This window comes from Ambystoma mexicanum, chromosome 9 (assembly GCF_040938575.1).
Source record: "Ambystoma mexicanum isolate Mex_15411 chromosome 9, UKY_AmexF1_1, whole genome shotgun sequence".
NCBI lineage: Eukaryota > Metazoa > Chordata > Amphibia > Caudata > Ambystomatidae > Ambystoma > Ambystoma mexicanum.
Window position 1 is genome coordinate 1,468,534,804 of NC_090931.1, and position 12,109 is coordinate 1,468,546,912.

Below are 12,109 nucleotides of genomic sequence, written 5' to 3' on the forward strand. Positions count from 1 at the left end.
TGAAATGCCCCATTAACCCGAAAGGGCAAAGCTTTCCATATGAGGATCCCCCACCCCGTAGAGCCGCTCATGAACCCAGAATGGGCCACACATTTGCACTGTCCACGCCACAGTATGCAACAAATATCTCCGAAGAGATGGGTTCCTGGAGCAAAACCACACCTGCTCTTACCCCTTCAGGTACTGGAATATCACTTTTGTGCTCATCATTCATTCAATTCACATTCCAGGAGATATATCCTATGCCATCCCTGTCCTCTATTTCTGAATTTCAACAATTCCGTGCCCCTGTTCAAGTAGTGACCCCTGGCCCGGTCTACCAGTTTGATTAACCCTTTCCGCCACATCCTCTGATATTCAACACAACTCCCAACTTTGCACCCCCCTCCCGCCATCCTTTGCCCGTCCTGTGCCCTTCCCCCTCCCCCCTCTCCATACTGCCTCCCCAACCGTGAAGTACCTGTCGCCCTGAAGAAGTAAATCCCTATAAACAAACAATCAAACTCCTGCTCTTCCCCTGTTGCCCCTAAAACCACCCACCCTTTTAACTCTGTTCCCTATCCCCCCTTCCCCAACCCAGATACTCCCCCACCCCTTCTTTTGCTGTACCCAGACCCCTTTGCAACTCCCTTACCCCCGCACTCTGGCCTCAACCTTCTTGATGATCTCAATGTCCCATCCTCACCCCAGCCTTCAGGCCCCTGGTCCTTCTCCCCTACTCCCCAGCAGGGGGGTGGTAGGTAGCTGAGCATTGCACCTGCCCTGTTAGGCTCAGCTCGATTCTGCAAAGTGTCCCGTCCTTAGTCACCTGAATCCGGTATTCATCTCTCCGCTGCCACAACAGTGGGTCCCCTCTCTCCTCCCTGTCCGACGCGGGTCACCCCTCTTCATTCCTGCCTTGATTGTGATGCCATTCTACCTTCCTACCCTGTGGGGCTGTGACCACCAGCCCTTCGTTCTGTATCCAGAAGACACACTCAACAATTGGATCACCAAGGCCATTAACCAATTAGCACCAGCTAAAACATTCAAAGCAACACCAAAAAAACTGGCAGCAAAATGGTTCACAGAAGAACTGAAAAAACGCCCAAAAAAAAAAGAAAAAACTGCAAAATGGAAACAAAATGGAGAGAACAATACACCAGACAAGACTAAATAAAATACCAAAGACAACTCAACTGTACAAAGCAACAGACCTCAAAGCAAAAAAAAAAAAAAAATAAAAAAAAAAAATAACTACTACGCCACAGAATCGGCAAACAATTCACAGAAAGAACTCCATCACCCCTACACACTTTGTGACAGACACACCAGAGCAGGGTGTGTGTAGTAGCTGCACAGCAGTTACTGCGTCTGTGAGCATTGCAGAGCCTGAACTCTACCGTAAATGAGCTTCGGAGCAGCTATTGTGTCTATAATACCAACAACAGGCTGCCCCGTGTAATTTCAAAACCAGATGTTTAGAAAATCACGTACTTACAATATTTAATTTCAACAAGTGATAAGTGTTGGGGGGCTGCTCCGGATCACCGGGCAGCCCCCATACTCACATCGGGAACACCCAACACAGTCAGTGTGGGCGGCGGTCACGCCGCGGATCAAGGTGTGGGGATCAGCCCACTCGCTCCAGGTCACTGGAGCTTTCCATGTGGCTGGGGGCACCCAGCGTACGACGACCCCGGCTCTGGGGGCACCCAGGCCGGGGTCGCCACGACAGCCATGATCACATGGCCAGACAACAATCGAGGTCAGCGTTGCCCAGCAAGGGCGCCGGCCTCATGGAGGGCCCTGTCCCTGGGCCTACACCACGCGGTGGTGCGCCAGACAGGCACACATGAGGAACAACACCGGAGCCAGTTTGGTCTTGACTGACTAGCCGGAAACGGCCAGTATCTTTTATTAGGTTACATTACAACATCCTGGGAGCTACCATGCTCCCAGGAGGGGTGCCATACAACACTCCTTTTTCATAACAACAAAACAAAAAGAACCCAAAATCCCAACACACCCACCACTCAGCTAGTTTTCGGACCCTTTATTAACCTGGGTGAGTGGTTCAACTATCACACAAAAACACCAGTGCAAGCCACTGGCACCACATGAAGCATTCTGCATGTGCGGGTGTGCACAACATCACATTGCCCACCACCTGGGCCATTCTAAGCAAGTCTGTGTCCGCAGGCCCCCAATCCTCATGGGGATGTCGATGGTGATGTCCATCTTCACACGTGTGGAGTTGCAGGAAGCCAGTTTACGTCCTCACGAATGCTCATCTTGGACAGTCATACCAGAGTCAAGAAAAACCGGCAAAGCTGCACCTGGAGACCCAAGGGCCACATCGGCTAGGTCCATTTACATGGAGGGGGCAAACCCGCGGCTGGGTACTGGTGACGGACAACAGGCCCCTCATGTCTCCGGCAGCTCTTCTTGGCGGGGTGCTGTTGGTATCGGAGGGCGCACAAGCACTCAAAAGAGCTGCAACCCTTCCTGGTGGTCCCCTTTCCTTTCCATTCTTCCTGTCATTTTTCTTTTCTGACAGTCACTGGGGTGGGGCCCCGGGATCCTCTGATGAGCCTGTGTGTTTCTGCCGCAGCGGCTACCATGGGGGCGCTTTACTTCGTCCTTGGCACATATCTGATTGTGCATGTGTCTGAGTTTCACCACTGAGGACTTCTGATTACATGCCCCAGCTGCGCACACCATCATTCGACTGCACTTTGCCTCCATGAACTTGTGAAACATCACTCGGAGCAGTTTTCCCATGGGCTGGTTCCTTGACTTGGCCAGAGCGCACTGCGCAACATTCACTGTCTGGTGATCCTCTTGCATCCCCTTTTCATTTCCACAACTCCCCACGGATGGGCCCAGTAACGCCGCTATGGGTGCACAGACCATGCGCAACCCCATCTGAACTTTAATAGTCCTGCTGACACGAGCACTGCTGGTTCTCTCGGGATTGCTCTCTGGGGCCCGTCAGAACAGTGTGACACAGGTGGGGGTGTGGGGCCGAGCAACACTTCACCTTTCCCCGAGCTCCGCCACGAGCGTATTTTTTTCTTCCTTGTTGCCGTCCGGGGTCGTTGCCTGGGGGATGCGGCCACTTGGGGAATTCTCCCCTCTTTGCTCCACCGGAGCCTCTCATCTTGGGTGGGGGGGGCCACGCCTCCTCATTGCGTTTCTCTCTTTTTTTGTAGCTCTGGTCGGAGCACTTTTCCTTTCCTTTTTCTTGACCGCTCCAGTGCTGAGCGAGTCTCCTCCTGTTTCACCAGGGGGTTGGGGGGGGGAGAGGGGAGAGAGAGAGAGAGAGAGAGAGAGAGAGAGAGAGAGAGAGAGAGAGAGAGAGAGAGAGAGAGAGAGAGAACATCGCCGCCCGGCTCTCGATGTTGCGGCTCCTGCCGCCTCCGCCTTGTGGCCGTCCACCAGTGGGGCAGCCCCCCTCTCCATGCAGCGGATGCCGCGTGTAGCCACCCCATGTTCGCGGCTCGCGGGCAGGCAGCTCCCCTCTTCCTGGTGGGGGAAAGGGGCATCCTGCCTCTCCCTTTCTTCGCGGGTGTATCTACGCCAGACATGGCCACAGTTCTACGTTGCGGCTGGGGCCGCCATGCCTCTTGCGGTGGCTCGGGCCGCCAGCATGCCCCCTTTTGTTGAGGCCAACGCGTGGGCGAGGGGCAGCTCTCCTCCTCTGGCCGCGTTTGTGGGGGACAGCAGTTCACGCGGCCGATGCCGCTTACCTTCCTCGAGCGTTCTCCTTCTCAGTGTGAGGCATATCCCCCCCCCCCTTTACCCAAGGGGTGCAGAGGGGCAACCTCTCACGCGGCCACCGACGCCGCTTCCTTCCACCACACTACAGGGCACGCGGGGCCCTGGTACCTTTGTCGCCATTGTTTGGGGGGGATGCTCCAGATCACCGGGCAGCCCCCATACTCATGTCGAGAACACCCGACACAGTCAGTGTGGGCGGCGGTCACACTGCGGATCAAGGAGTGGGGATCACCCCACTCGCTTCAGGTCACTGGAGCTTCCCATGTGGCTGGGGCACCCAGTGTACGACGGCCCCGGCTCTGGGGGCAGCCAGGCTGGGGTCGCTACGACAGCCATGATCACATGGCCACAACAATCGAGGTCGGCGTTGCCCAGCAGGGGCGCTGGCCTCGTGGAGGGCCCCGTCCCTGGGCCTACACCACACAGTGGTGCGCCAGACAGGCACACATGAGGAACAACACCGGAACCAGTTTGGTCTTGACTGACTAGCCGGAAACGGCCAGTATCTTTTATTAGGTTGGTCACGTGGCTACTGCCACGTGACCCATTACAACATCCTGGGAGCTACCATGCTCCCAGCAGGGGTGCCTTACAACAATAAGTACAATACAAGGAATTACAGCTTCAACGTGCATTCCTAGAGGTTGCAAAAGGGCTCCTCTTAACAATATAACAACAAAGGGGTGAGAATGTCTAAGTTGATGGATACTAAAAGAAATGCATATAAAATTCATTAAAAGAGTTGGCTCGCATGCACTCACCTGATGCTGCCTGGAAACTGGACATGCGCGTTTCGTAAAGGGTAGTTTTCTAGTTCCCATTCGAGAAAAGGACCCTAGCAACGCTCGCCTCCACTTCATCACGTGGGCTGCTCTGCATCACGTGGGTTTCAACGTCTGCTTCATCACGTGGGTTTAAGCGTTCATTCGTCATATGTTTTGCAGGAGAGTGAAGGAAGGCGTTGTGGAGCGATTCCTCCGTTAGAAAGAACACTTCGTATAGTTGGTTGGTTGTTTGGTTTCTGGTAAGTCTTAAAGTTATTTCTTGTTGATTGTTACTTTAATGCAGAGCGGCAATATTGGGAAGGGGGTATTTTTGTGTATTTTGGTGGTTTGTAATGTGCATCGTTACTTAATTACAGGCGGATTCAGTTTAGTTTTTTTCGTTATTTCAATGTTTTTTGAGGATATGTAATGTGCATCAAAGGGGTGAGGCAATATTGGGGAGTGGGTATTTCTGTATATGTTGGGGCTTGTAATGTGCATCGGTTGAGATTTACTTAAAGTACAGGTGGATTCAGTTCGTTTTGGGCTTTCTCATGCAGATGTGTGAGATGTGTTTTATGGAGTGGGGCTGGGCACAGTGCGTTCCTCCCGTCCCAATGGGACTTCCACTGTACCAGTGAACATTACAGCGAACGGTTAGTTATCCTCCCCGCTGGAGGGTGTTGGAGGATTTGGTATGTGCAGCAGATGGGGATATGTGCATACTTGCCAACCCTACAGATTTAGGCAGTAGGCTACTGCTTTTGAAGTAGCCCTACCGCCTACAGATTTCAGTGACAGATCCTACTGCTTTTACAGGGGCAAGTAATTTATGTGATTCTAAGGCAGGCTCCAGGACAGAGCATGCAACATATTAGTCTCTCTATACAGTGGACAGGTAGGTGATTACTTTGATTGCACTCAGACCAATCCACTGACCTGACAGCTGCGTGACTCTGTCCTGCACTCTTGCCGGTACAACCCTTAGGTGATCCAGCAGTGAAAGCAAGTGGCAGAGTGTAACACCATCACACAGCATCTGCTGACAATTTGGTGTTAGCATTCAGAATTATACATTTTTAACATTTCAACATCTTTCCATGTTGTGCTATTTGTATGTTTTGTATTTTCCTGTGATGTCATTGTTATGGGAATCATTATTTTTCAAACTTGAAAAATCCTACATCTTTTTGGTCACAGAATGTTGGCAAGTATGTATGTGTTTTATGCAGACAGATGCATATGGGTACGAATTACCAGGATAACAGTTCTTTATTTCTCCTGCAATGGGGGGCGATTTGGCATTCCCCGGGGAGGGATTGTTCATTTACCCCTTTGCAATGTGTGGAAGAGAAGGCTAAACGGAGGTCTTGTATTGCTTTCATTATCAATCACACATTTAAAGTCCCTATGAGACCCGTTAGTATTGTGTTTGTTTTAAAGTTTGCCGATAGTTTCTGAAATGCCTCCAGGCATATCGACTTGTTACGTCATCGTGACGTTTTCACGTGGGACGTCTATGTGCTTAGGAAGAGGATTACGGAGGAAGGAGTGGTCCACGCCGTGCATGGGCAGGTATTTATTTTTTTATTGAGCATTTATAATGCGCTTATTCATCTCGGCAAAGCGCCTGGTATATTTGATATTTTTATTTACATCGAGCTCATACACAGGTGTTTCACAGCGCGGCAAGGGAGGGGAACAGGGGAGAACAAAACACCGATGGGTTTGTTTTTCCTATTTTGATTTTAGTTGCAACAACGGCGGATCTCTGTGTCTTCTTGGCTGGTATCCTCATCCCCGGCTCCACACACCCCCAAACAGAAGTGGTTTATGGCCATGCCGCACACGCCGAGGGAATTTCATGGCAGATTCGGCTGCCGCCATCCACCACCTTATCCAGTGGTGGAAATGAGAACAATTTGGTGGGGGGGTCCCACAAGGGCCGGGGTGAGGGCAGAGGTGAAGGGGGCGGTGCCCAAAGAGGCGGGGTTTGGGGGCAGAGCTGGCAGTTGACCTCCGATCAAAGGAAATGTCCAAAATAATAGTTTTAAACGGCGCCATTTCTTTAATGCTGCTTCTTTTCTGTAATGTCCTACTTTTGTTGTTGTGTTTAAGAGGAACAGTCCTCTGTTTATTGCAGTTATGAGTGGGCTGCGACCCACGTGATTGAGGAGGCGGGATTACCGCCAGTTCGGCAGTTCGAGTTGAATTAAAGACCTGCCAAGACGCTCCTGATTTATTGGCCTGCCTTATATTGCCTCACATTGCCACTCCTGCTGCAGTGCTGAGCCCACCGACATAATCAGCCTGACATTCAACATTTTCCAAACTATATATCAATTCCACTTCCATGGCACTAGTGATGTTAGTTCACTATGTTAATAATAGTTTTGACCAGTGTTGCTGAGTAAATATTCTTTAACGTGCACAATTTGCATGCCATTTTATACCCCCCCCCCCCCCCCCCCCCTTGGGTACTATTCAAACAGGGTTAGAAAAGGAGTGAATTACCATTTACAACTATGGGCCACTTTTTCATTGGTGCCAGAGACAATTTTATGGCCCAGTCCGACCCGCACATGTACACGGGAGCAAACCGTACCAGCCATCTGTGCACCTAAACTACCAACAGCAATGTTAGTCTACACTGTGATCTTAGCTCATGCAGAGTAGTATTTTAAGCAGACTGTGAAAGAATCGTTAAGAGCAATTGGTGGTCTTCGGCTGTCTTCGGCTCATTGCTGATTTGGCTGCATTAAGCCTGAGCAGTGGCTCTTCTTCCGAGCTGTCAGACATAAGCAGCAGAGCACCGCGCAAGCTGCCTCTGTTGCTTTAATAGATAAAAACAATGTTCATTCTGAGAGAAAGCTTTGCATTAAAACGCGAGGCTGTCTTTGAGGAAGCCGCTGATGTAAAGCTTTCTCTCAGAATAATAGAGTGATTCATCTATACCCACAATGGAACAAAGCTCGGCATTACATAAACTTTAACTTGTCATTAAAATACGAGGTTTCGACTGAAGCCATTAATGACTCGTTACAGTTCATGAAATGTCGAGCTGCGCTTTGTGGTAATAACAAGACAGTTACATCTTATGAAAAGCCTCCCTATATTGTCCTGTCAGTGGAGTATCTGTCACCGGGGTCGGTGATATGATATCTTCGTCCGAAAGTGTAGATTCTGAGATCTCCCCCTCCCCCGACTCCTCACCACCTTCTTCCTTCCAAGAACCCTTCTTTTCCTTTCTTCGTGATCCCATCTACATTAAAAAAAAGATGTGGACGACCTCGGGAGGCAGCCACCGTGCCCCCGAAGAGGGGAGACCAGGGGGCCCCTCCCCCGGGATCGACCAAGAGGGGGGGGGGAAAGCCCTTAGGCACAAAAAACCCCTGTGTTATCGTCGGGTGCCTTGGAGGTGTGGAACCAGGAATCCTTGAAGGGTGAGAGCTGGTGGAAAGTGTCTGGAGGCAACACGTGGAGTGAACCCCCCAGAACACAGGCAGTCCAGTAAGCGGTCCGAGGATCTGGTACACGAGGCTAGAAGTGGAAGTAACAAAACTGTAAGCAAAGGCAGTCCAGGGGAGCAGGCCGGAGTCTGGTACACGGAAGGTCACAGCAAACAATCCTGAAGGTAGGCGAGAGCAATTCCAATGACAAGGCAGGGAACTGGGACATGGAAGGTACGGAGCAGAGCAAGAGGAAGTAGGAAACAGAAGAATGGAGCAAGCGGAACAGACAAGAGGAGGAAAAGCGGTAAGTGAAGATGGGAAGGAGGGAGGGTAAGCAAGTTGGAAGGAGGGCAGAGGAGACGGGCGAGTGAAACAAAGTCAAGGGAGCGAGAGAAAGGCAGATAGAACCAGCGGAAGGACGAAGGAAAAACAGAGGGGGGCCAGACTGGGCACGAGGACCCGAGCAGCGGAAAAGCGAGTAACCCAGGAAGATAGCAACAGGTAGCAAGCAACTCAGGGCTAACGGACGAAACCGGAAGCGTTGCGACGCATCCGTGACCCGGAAGTGGCTGGTTAAAACACTGGGCCGCGGAGCGCCCAACCAATAGGAACAGAAGGAAAGTAAAACCAGGAAACAGGGGGCGTGGCCGAAAGCTGCCGACGAACAGGACTAAGTTCCGCGGCACCATAGACTCCAGGAACTCGGCGGCATGACAGTATGCCCCCTCCTATAAGCTCCTCCCCCTGGTTTCCCTGGATGAAAGAAGTGGTACTTGCGAAGTAAGACAGGAGCATTAATGTGTGTGATGGGTTCCCAAGAGTTTTCCGATGAAGGGTAGCCCTTCCATTTAACCAAATATTCCAGCCTAACCTTATGATGCCTGGAGTCACAGAGTTGGGCGACCTCATATTCCGCCCGAGTGGAGCCCTGAGGAATCTGGGCCTGTCTAACCTGTCGTGCCCATGTGTCGGCATGAAATGCCTTGAGTTGAGAGGCATGGAAAACAGGGTGGACCCTTTTGAGGTTGTTGGGTAATTTTAAGCAAAAAGCCACAGGGTTGATCTTCTGTATGATCTCATATGGCCCTAGATACTTGGGAGATAACTTGGAGGGATGTACCAAACGAGGTAAATATCTAGTGGAGAGCATAACTCTGGTACCCACATCCCATCCTGGTACAGGTCTACGGTGTTTGTTGGCTTGAATGCAATATTGAGCTTGGGCTGATTTAAGGCCTTCCTCTACCTTCTTGTGTGTCTCTCTAAGGAGGGAGAGGGAAGAATCTACCGATGGTACGCTAGTAGAGAGGCCCAAGACAGGAAGAATGGAGCGAGGGTGAAAACCATAAGTACCAAAAAAAGGACTGAACCCCAGAGCGGCATGTGTGGAGTTATTGTAAGAGAATTCAGCTAGAGGGAGTAGCGTGCACCAGTTGTCTTGTTGGGAGTTGATAAAGCACCTGAAGTACTGTTCCAGGGTTCCGTTCAGGCGTTCAGTTTGCCCATTGGATTGCGGATGGAATCCAGAGGTGAGAGCTCTTTCGATACCTAGTCTGACACACAGTGCCTTCCAGAACCGGGAGGTGTACTGACTACCCCGGTCTGAAATTATCTTGTTAGGTAGACCGTGTAACCGGAATATGTCTTGGAGAAACACTTCTGCCATCTTGGCTGCAGTAGGAACACCAGGCAATGGGGAGAAGTGAGCCAATTTAGTAAATCCACTACTACCATGACACAGGTGCATCCTTGAGACCGGGGCAAATCCACTATAAAATCCGTAGAGATCGTGCTCTAAGGACCCTTAGCTACAGAACTTGGTTCCAGTAGACCAATTGGTCATTTACGGGATGACTTACTCCGCACACAGACGATACATGACTGAACGTACCGATCTCCATCCCTTCTCATCGTAGGCCAGTAGAAATGTCTTTGAAGGTAGTCGAGAGTGCCAGCCACTCCCCTGTGTCCTGCTAGTTTAGAATCATGACACCAGGCAAGTGCTGTCTTGCGGAAAGCCGGTGTGGGTAGATAGAGTTTTCCTCCGACAAGGTAAAAGCCGTTCCTGATTTCATAGGCCAGATCCTTAGAATGTCTTTCCACTTCAAAACGACCTGCAGAATCCTCCTGTACCTGCTGAAGGAATTTAGAAATAATTCCGATAGTCCTGGACTGGGGAAACATCCGTTCAAGAGGCGTATCTGTCTCTGGCAGGTAATCACACCGGCGGGAAAGAGAGTCGGCTACAACATTCATTTTGCCGGGGATGTAGGCTATGTGGAATTCGAATTGGGTGAAGAAGTGAGCCCATCGGGCCTGTCGAGTGTTGTAGCACTCGAACTGTTTGAGAACCTGCAAGTTCTTATGATCGGTCCGTATGGTGAACGGGAACCTTCCTCCTTGAAGCAGATGGCGCCATTCTACACAGGCCGCCTTCATGGCTAGAAGCTCTCGCTCTATGACCGAGTAATTCCTTTGACTGGTATTTAGGGTCTTTGAGAAATAAGCCACCAGATGTTCTGTACCCTGGATTTCTTGAAGAAGCACAGCCCCTATTGCGGCTGATGAAGCGTCCGTCTCTAGAATGAAGGGTAGATGTTGGTTTGGTTGTTGTAAAATGGGTGCCGAACAGAAGGCTTCCTTAAGATTCCCAAAACTGTCTTCTGCCTCCGCTGACCATTTGAATGGAGTTGCAGACTTCTTTAAAAGTGTGGTGATGGGTAGTATCTTTTGAGAGAAATTAGGGATAAATCTCCGGTAGAAGTTTGCTAACCCCAGGAATTTCTGTATCTCTTTGACTGAGGTGGGTGAAGGCCATTCAATGATGGAAGACACTTTGTTAGGATCCATGGAGATACCGTGGTCTGACAGAATGTATCCTAGATAAGGAATGGAGGAGGCTGAAAACACACATTTGGCGAGTTTAACAGACAAATGATTTCTCTGTAGCCTTCTGAATACTTCCCTGATATGTTCCACATGGTCTTCAGGAGTGTGATAGTAGATCAGAATGTCATCTAAGTATACCAATGTGGTTTGGCACAGGAGATCGGAGAATAGTCTGTCCATAAACCGTTGGAATACCGACGGGGCGTTTACCACGGCATTACCTGGTATTCGAAAAGTCTGAAAGGAGTCCGGAATGTTGTCTTCCATTCGTCTCCTTTCTGCACCCGGAGTAGGTGATAAGCATTCCTCAGGTTGAGTTTGGTAAAGATGGTAGCACCCTGTACAGCTTGTAGGATATCGGTGATCAATGGCATAGGATGCCGGTCTTTTATGGTAACCTGGTTTAGACCGCGATAATCTATACACGGCCTCAACTCCTTTGAATCCTTTTTTGAGATGAAGAACAAGGATGCCCCTGCAGGGGACTTTGAAGGCCTTATGAGCCCGTTTTCCATGTTGCTGTCCAAGTACGTTCGGAGGTATTGTTTTTCTTCTAAAGACAGTGGAAACATCCTACCAAAGGGTACCAATGCACCTGGAGTGAGATCAATGCAACAGTCTTCAGGCTGGTGCGGTGGGAGCTCGACGGGTATCTTTTCAGTTGCCACCTCGTTGAACTCCTTCAGGTAGTGTGGGAGACAGTGTATAGTTCTGACCTCGCAGCTATTTGTGGTCTTGACGGTCTCGAATCTTGGTTCTGGCAAGCATTCCGATTTGCATAGTGAGGACTGAAAACTAAGTAAGTTTCTAGACCAGTCAATACTGGCGTTGTGTCTGCGTAGCCAACATATACCCAGGATTAGGGGGAAGTGAGCAGCCCTGATGATATCGAATGTGATACTTTCGGTGTGTTGTTGGATGGACGAAGTAAGTGCTTCTGTGGTGTGAGTGATCAAACCCGAGCTCAAAGGTTCGCCATCAACCCCTTCCACCTTTTGATCTTCTCGTTTGGCTATCCTTTTCACTCCGTGTCGTTCTGCCCAATGGGTATCCATGAAGTTCCCTGCTGCTCCACAGTCGAGTAGGGCTAAAGTGGTTACTTCCTTGGGGCCCACTCTGAGAGAAACTGTGAGCACCATCAACCGGGAGTCCTCGTTTCAGTAGAGGATACAGAAAGAGGCTCGTAGGGACTAAGAGCAGCCCCTCGGTAATACGTCCCAATGTTTACCAATGGCGAGTGTT

General features: G+C 50.3%; 2 protein-coding genes across 9 annotated transcripts in view; one reads left to right on the forward strand and one right to left on the reverse strand.

Annotated features, from left to right (window-relative positions):
• Positions 1–12,109, reverse strand: part of ANKZF1 (ankyrin repeat and zinc finger peptidyl tRNA hydrolase 1) — an 803,428-nt gene that overhangs the window by 766,242 nt on the left and 25,077 nt on the right. Inside the window, exon 1 of one of the 2 annotated variants that reach the window (XM_069616920.1) lies at positions 4,524–4,660. The exons of the other annotated variant lie outside the window; for it this stretch is intronic. Within the exon in view, the coding sequence (XP_069473021.1) occupies positions 4,524–4,622 (99 nt within the window). The 5' untranslated portion in view covers positions 4,623–4,660. Of the gene's footprint in view, positions 1–4,523; positions 4,661–12,109 lie in introns of those variants that run through there. 2 annotated transcript variants of the gene reach the window in all.
• Positions 4,657–12,109, forward strand: part of ATG9A (autophagy related 9A) — a 1,030,802-nt gene continuing 1,023,349 nt past the window's right edge. For all 7 annotated transcript variants that reach the window (XM_069616910.1, XM_069616912.1, XM_069616911.1 and 4 more), the window contains exon 1: positions 4,657–4,786. The gene's annotated coding sequence lies outside the window, so the exon portion shown is untranslated. The remainder of the gene's footprint in view (positions 4,787–12,109) is intronic.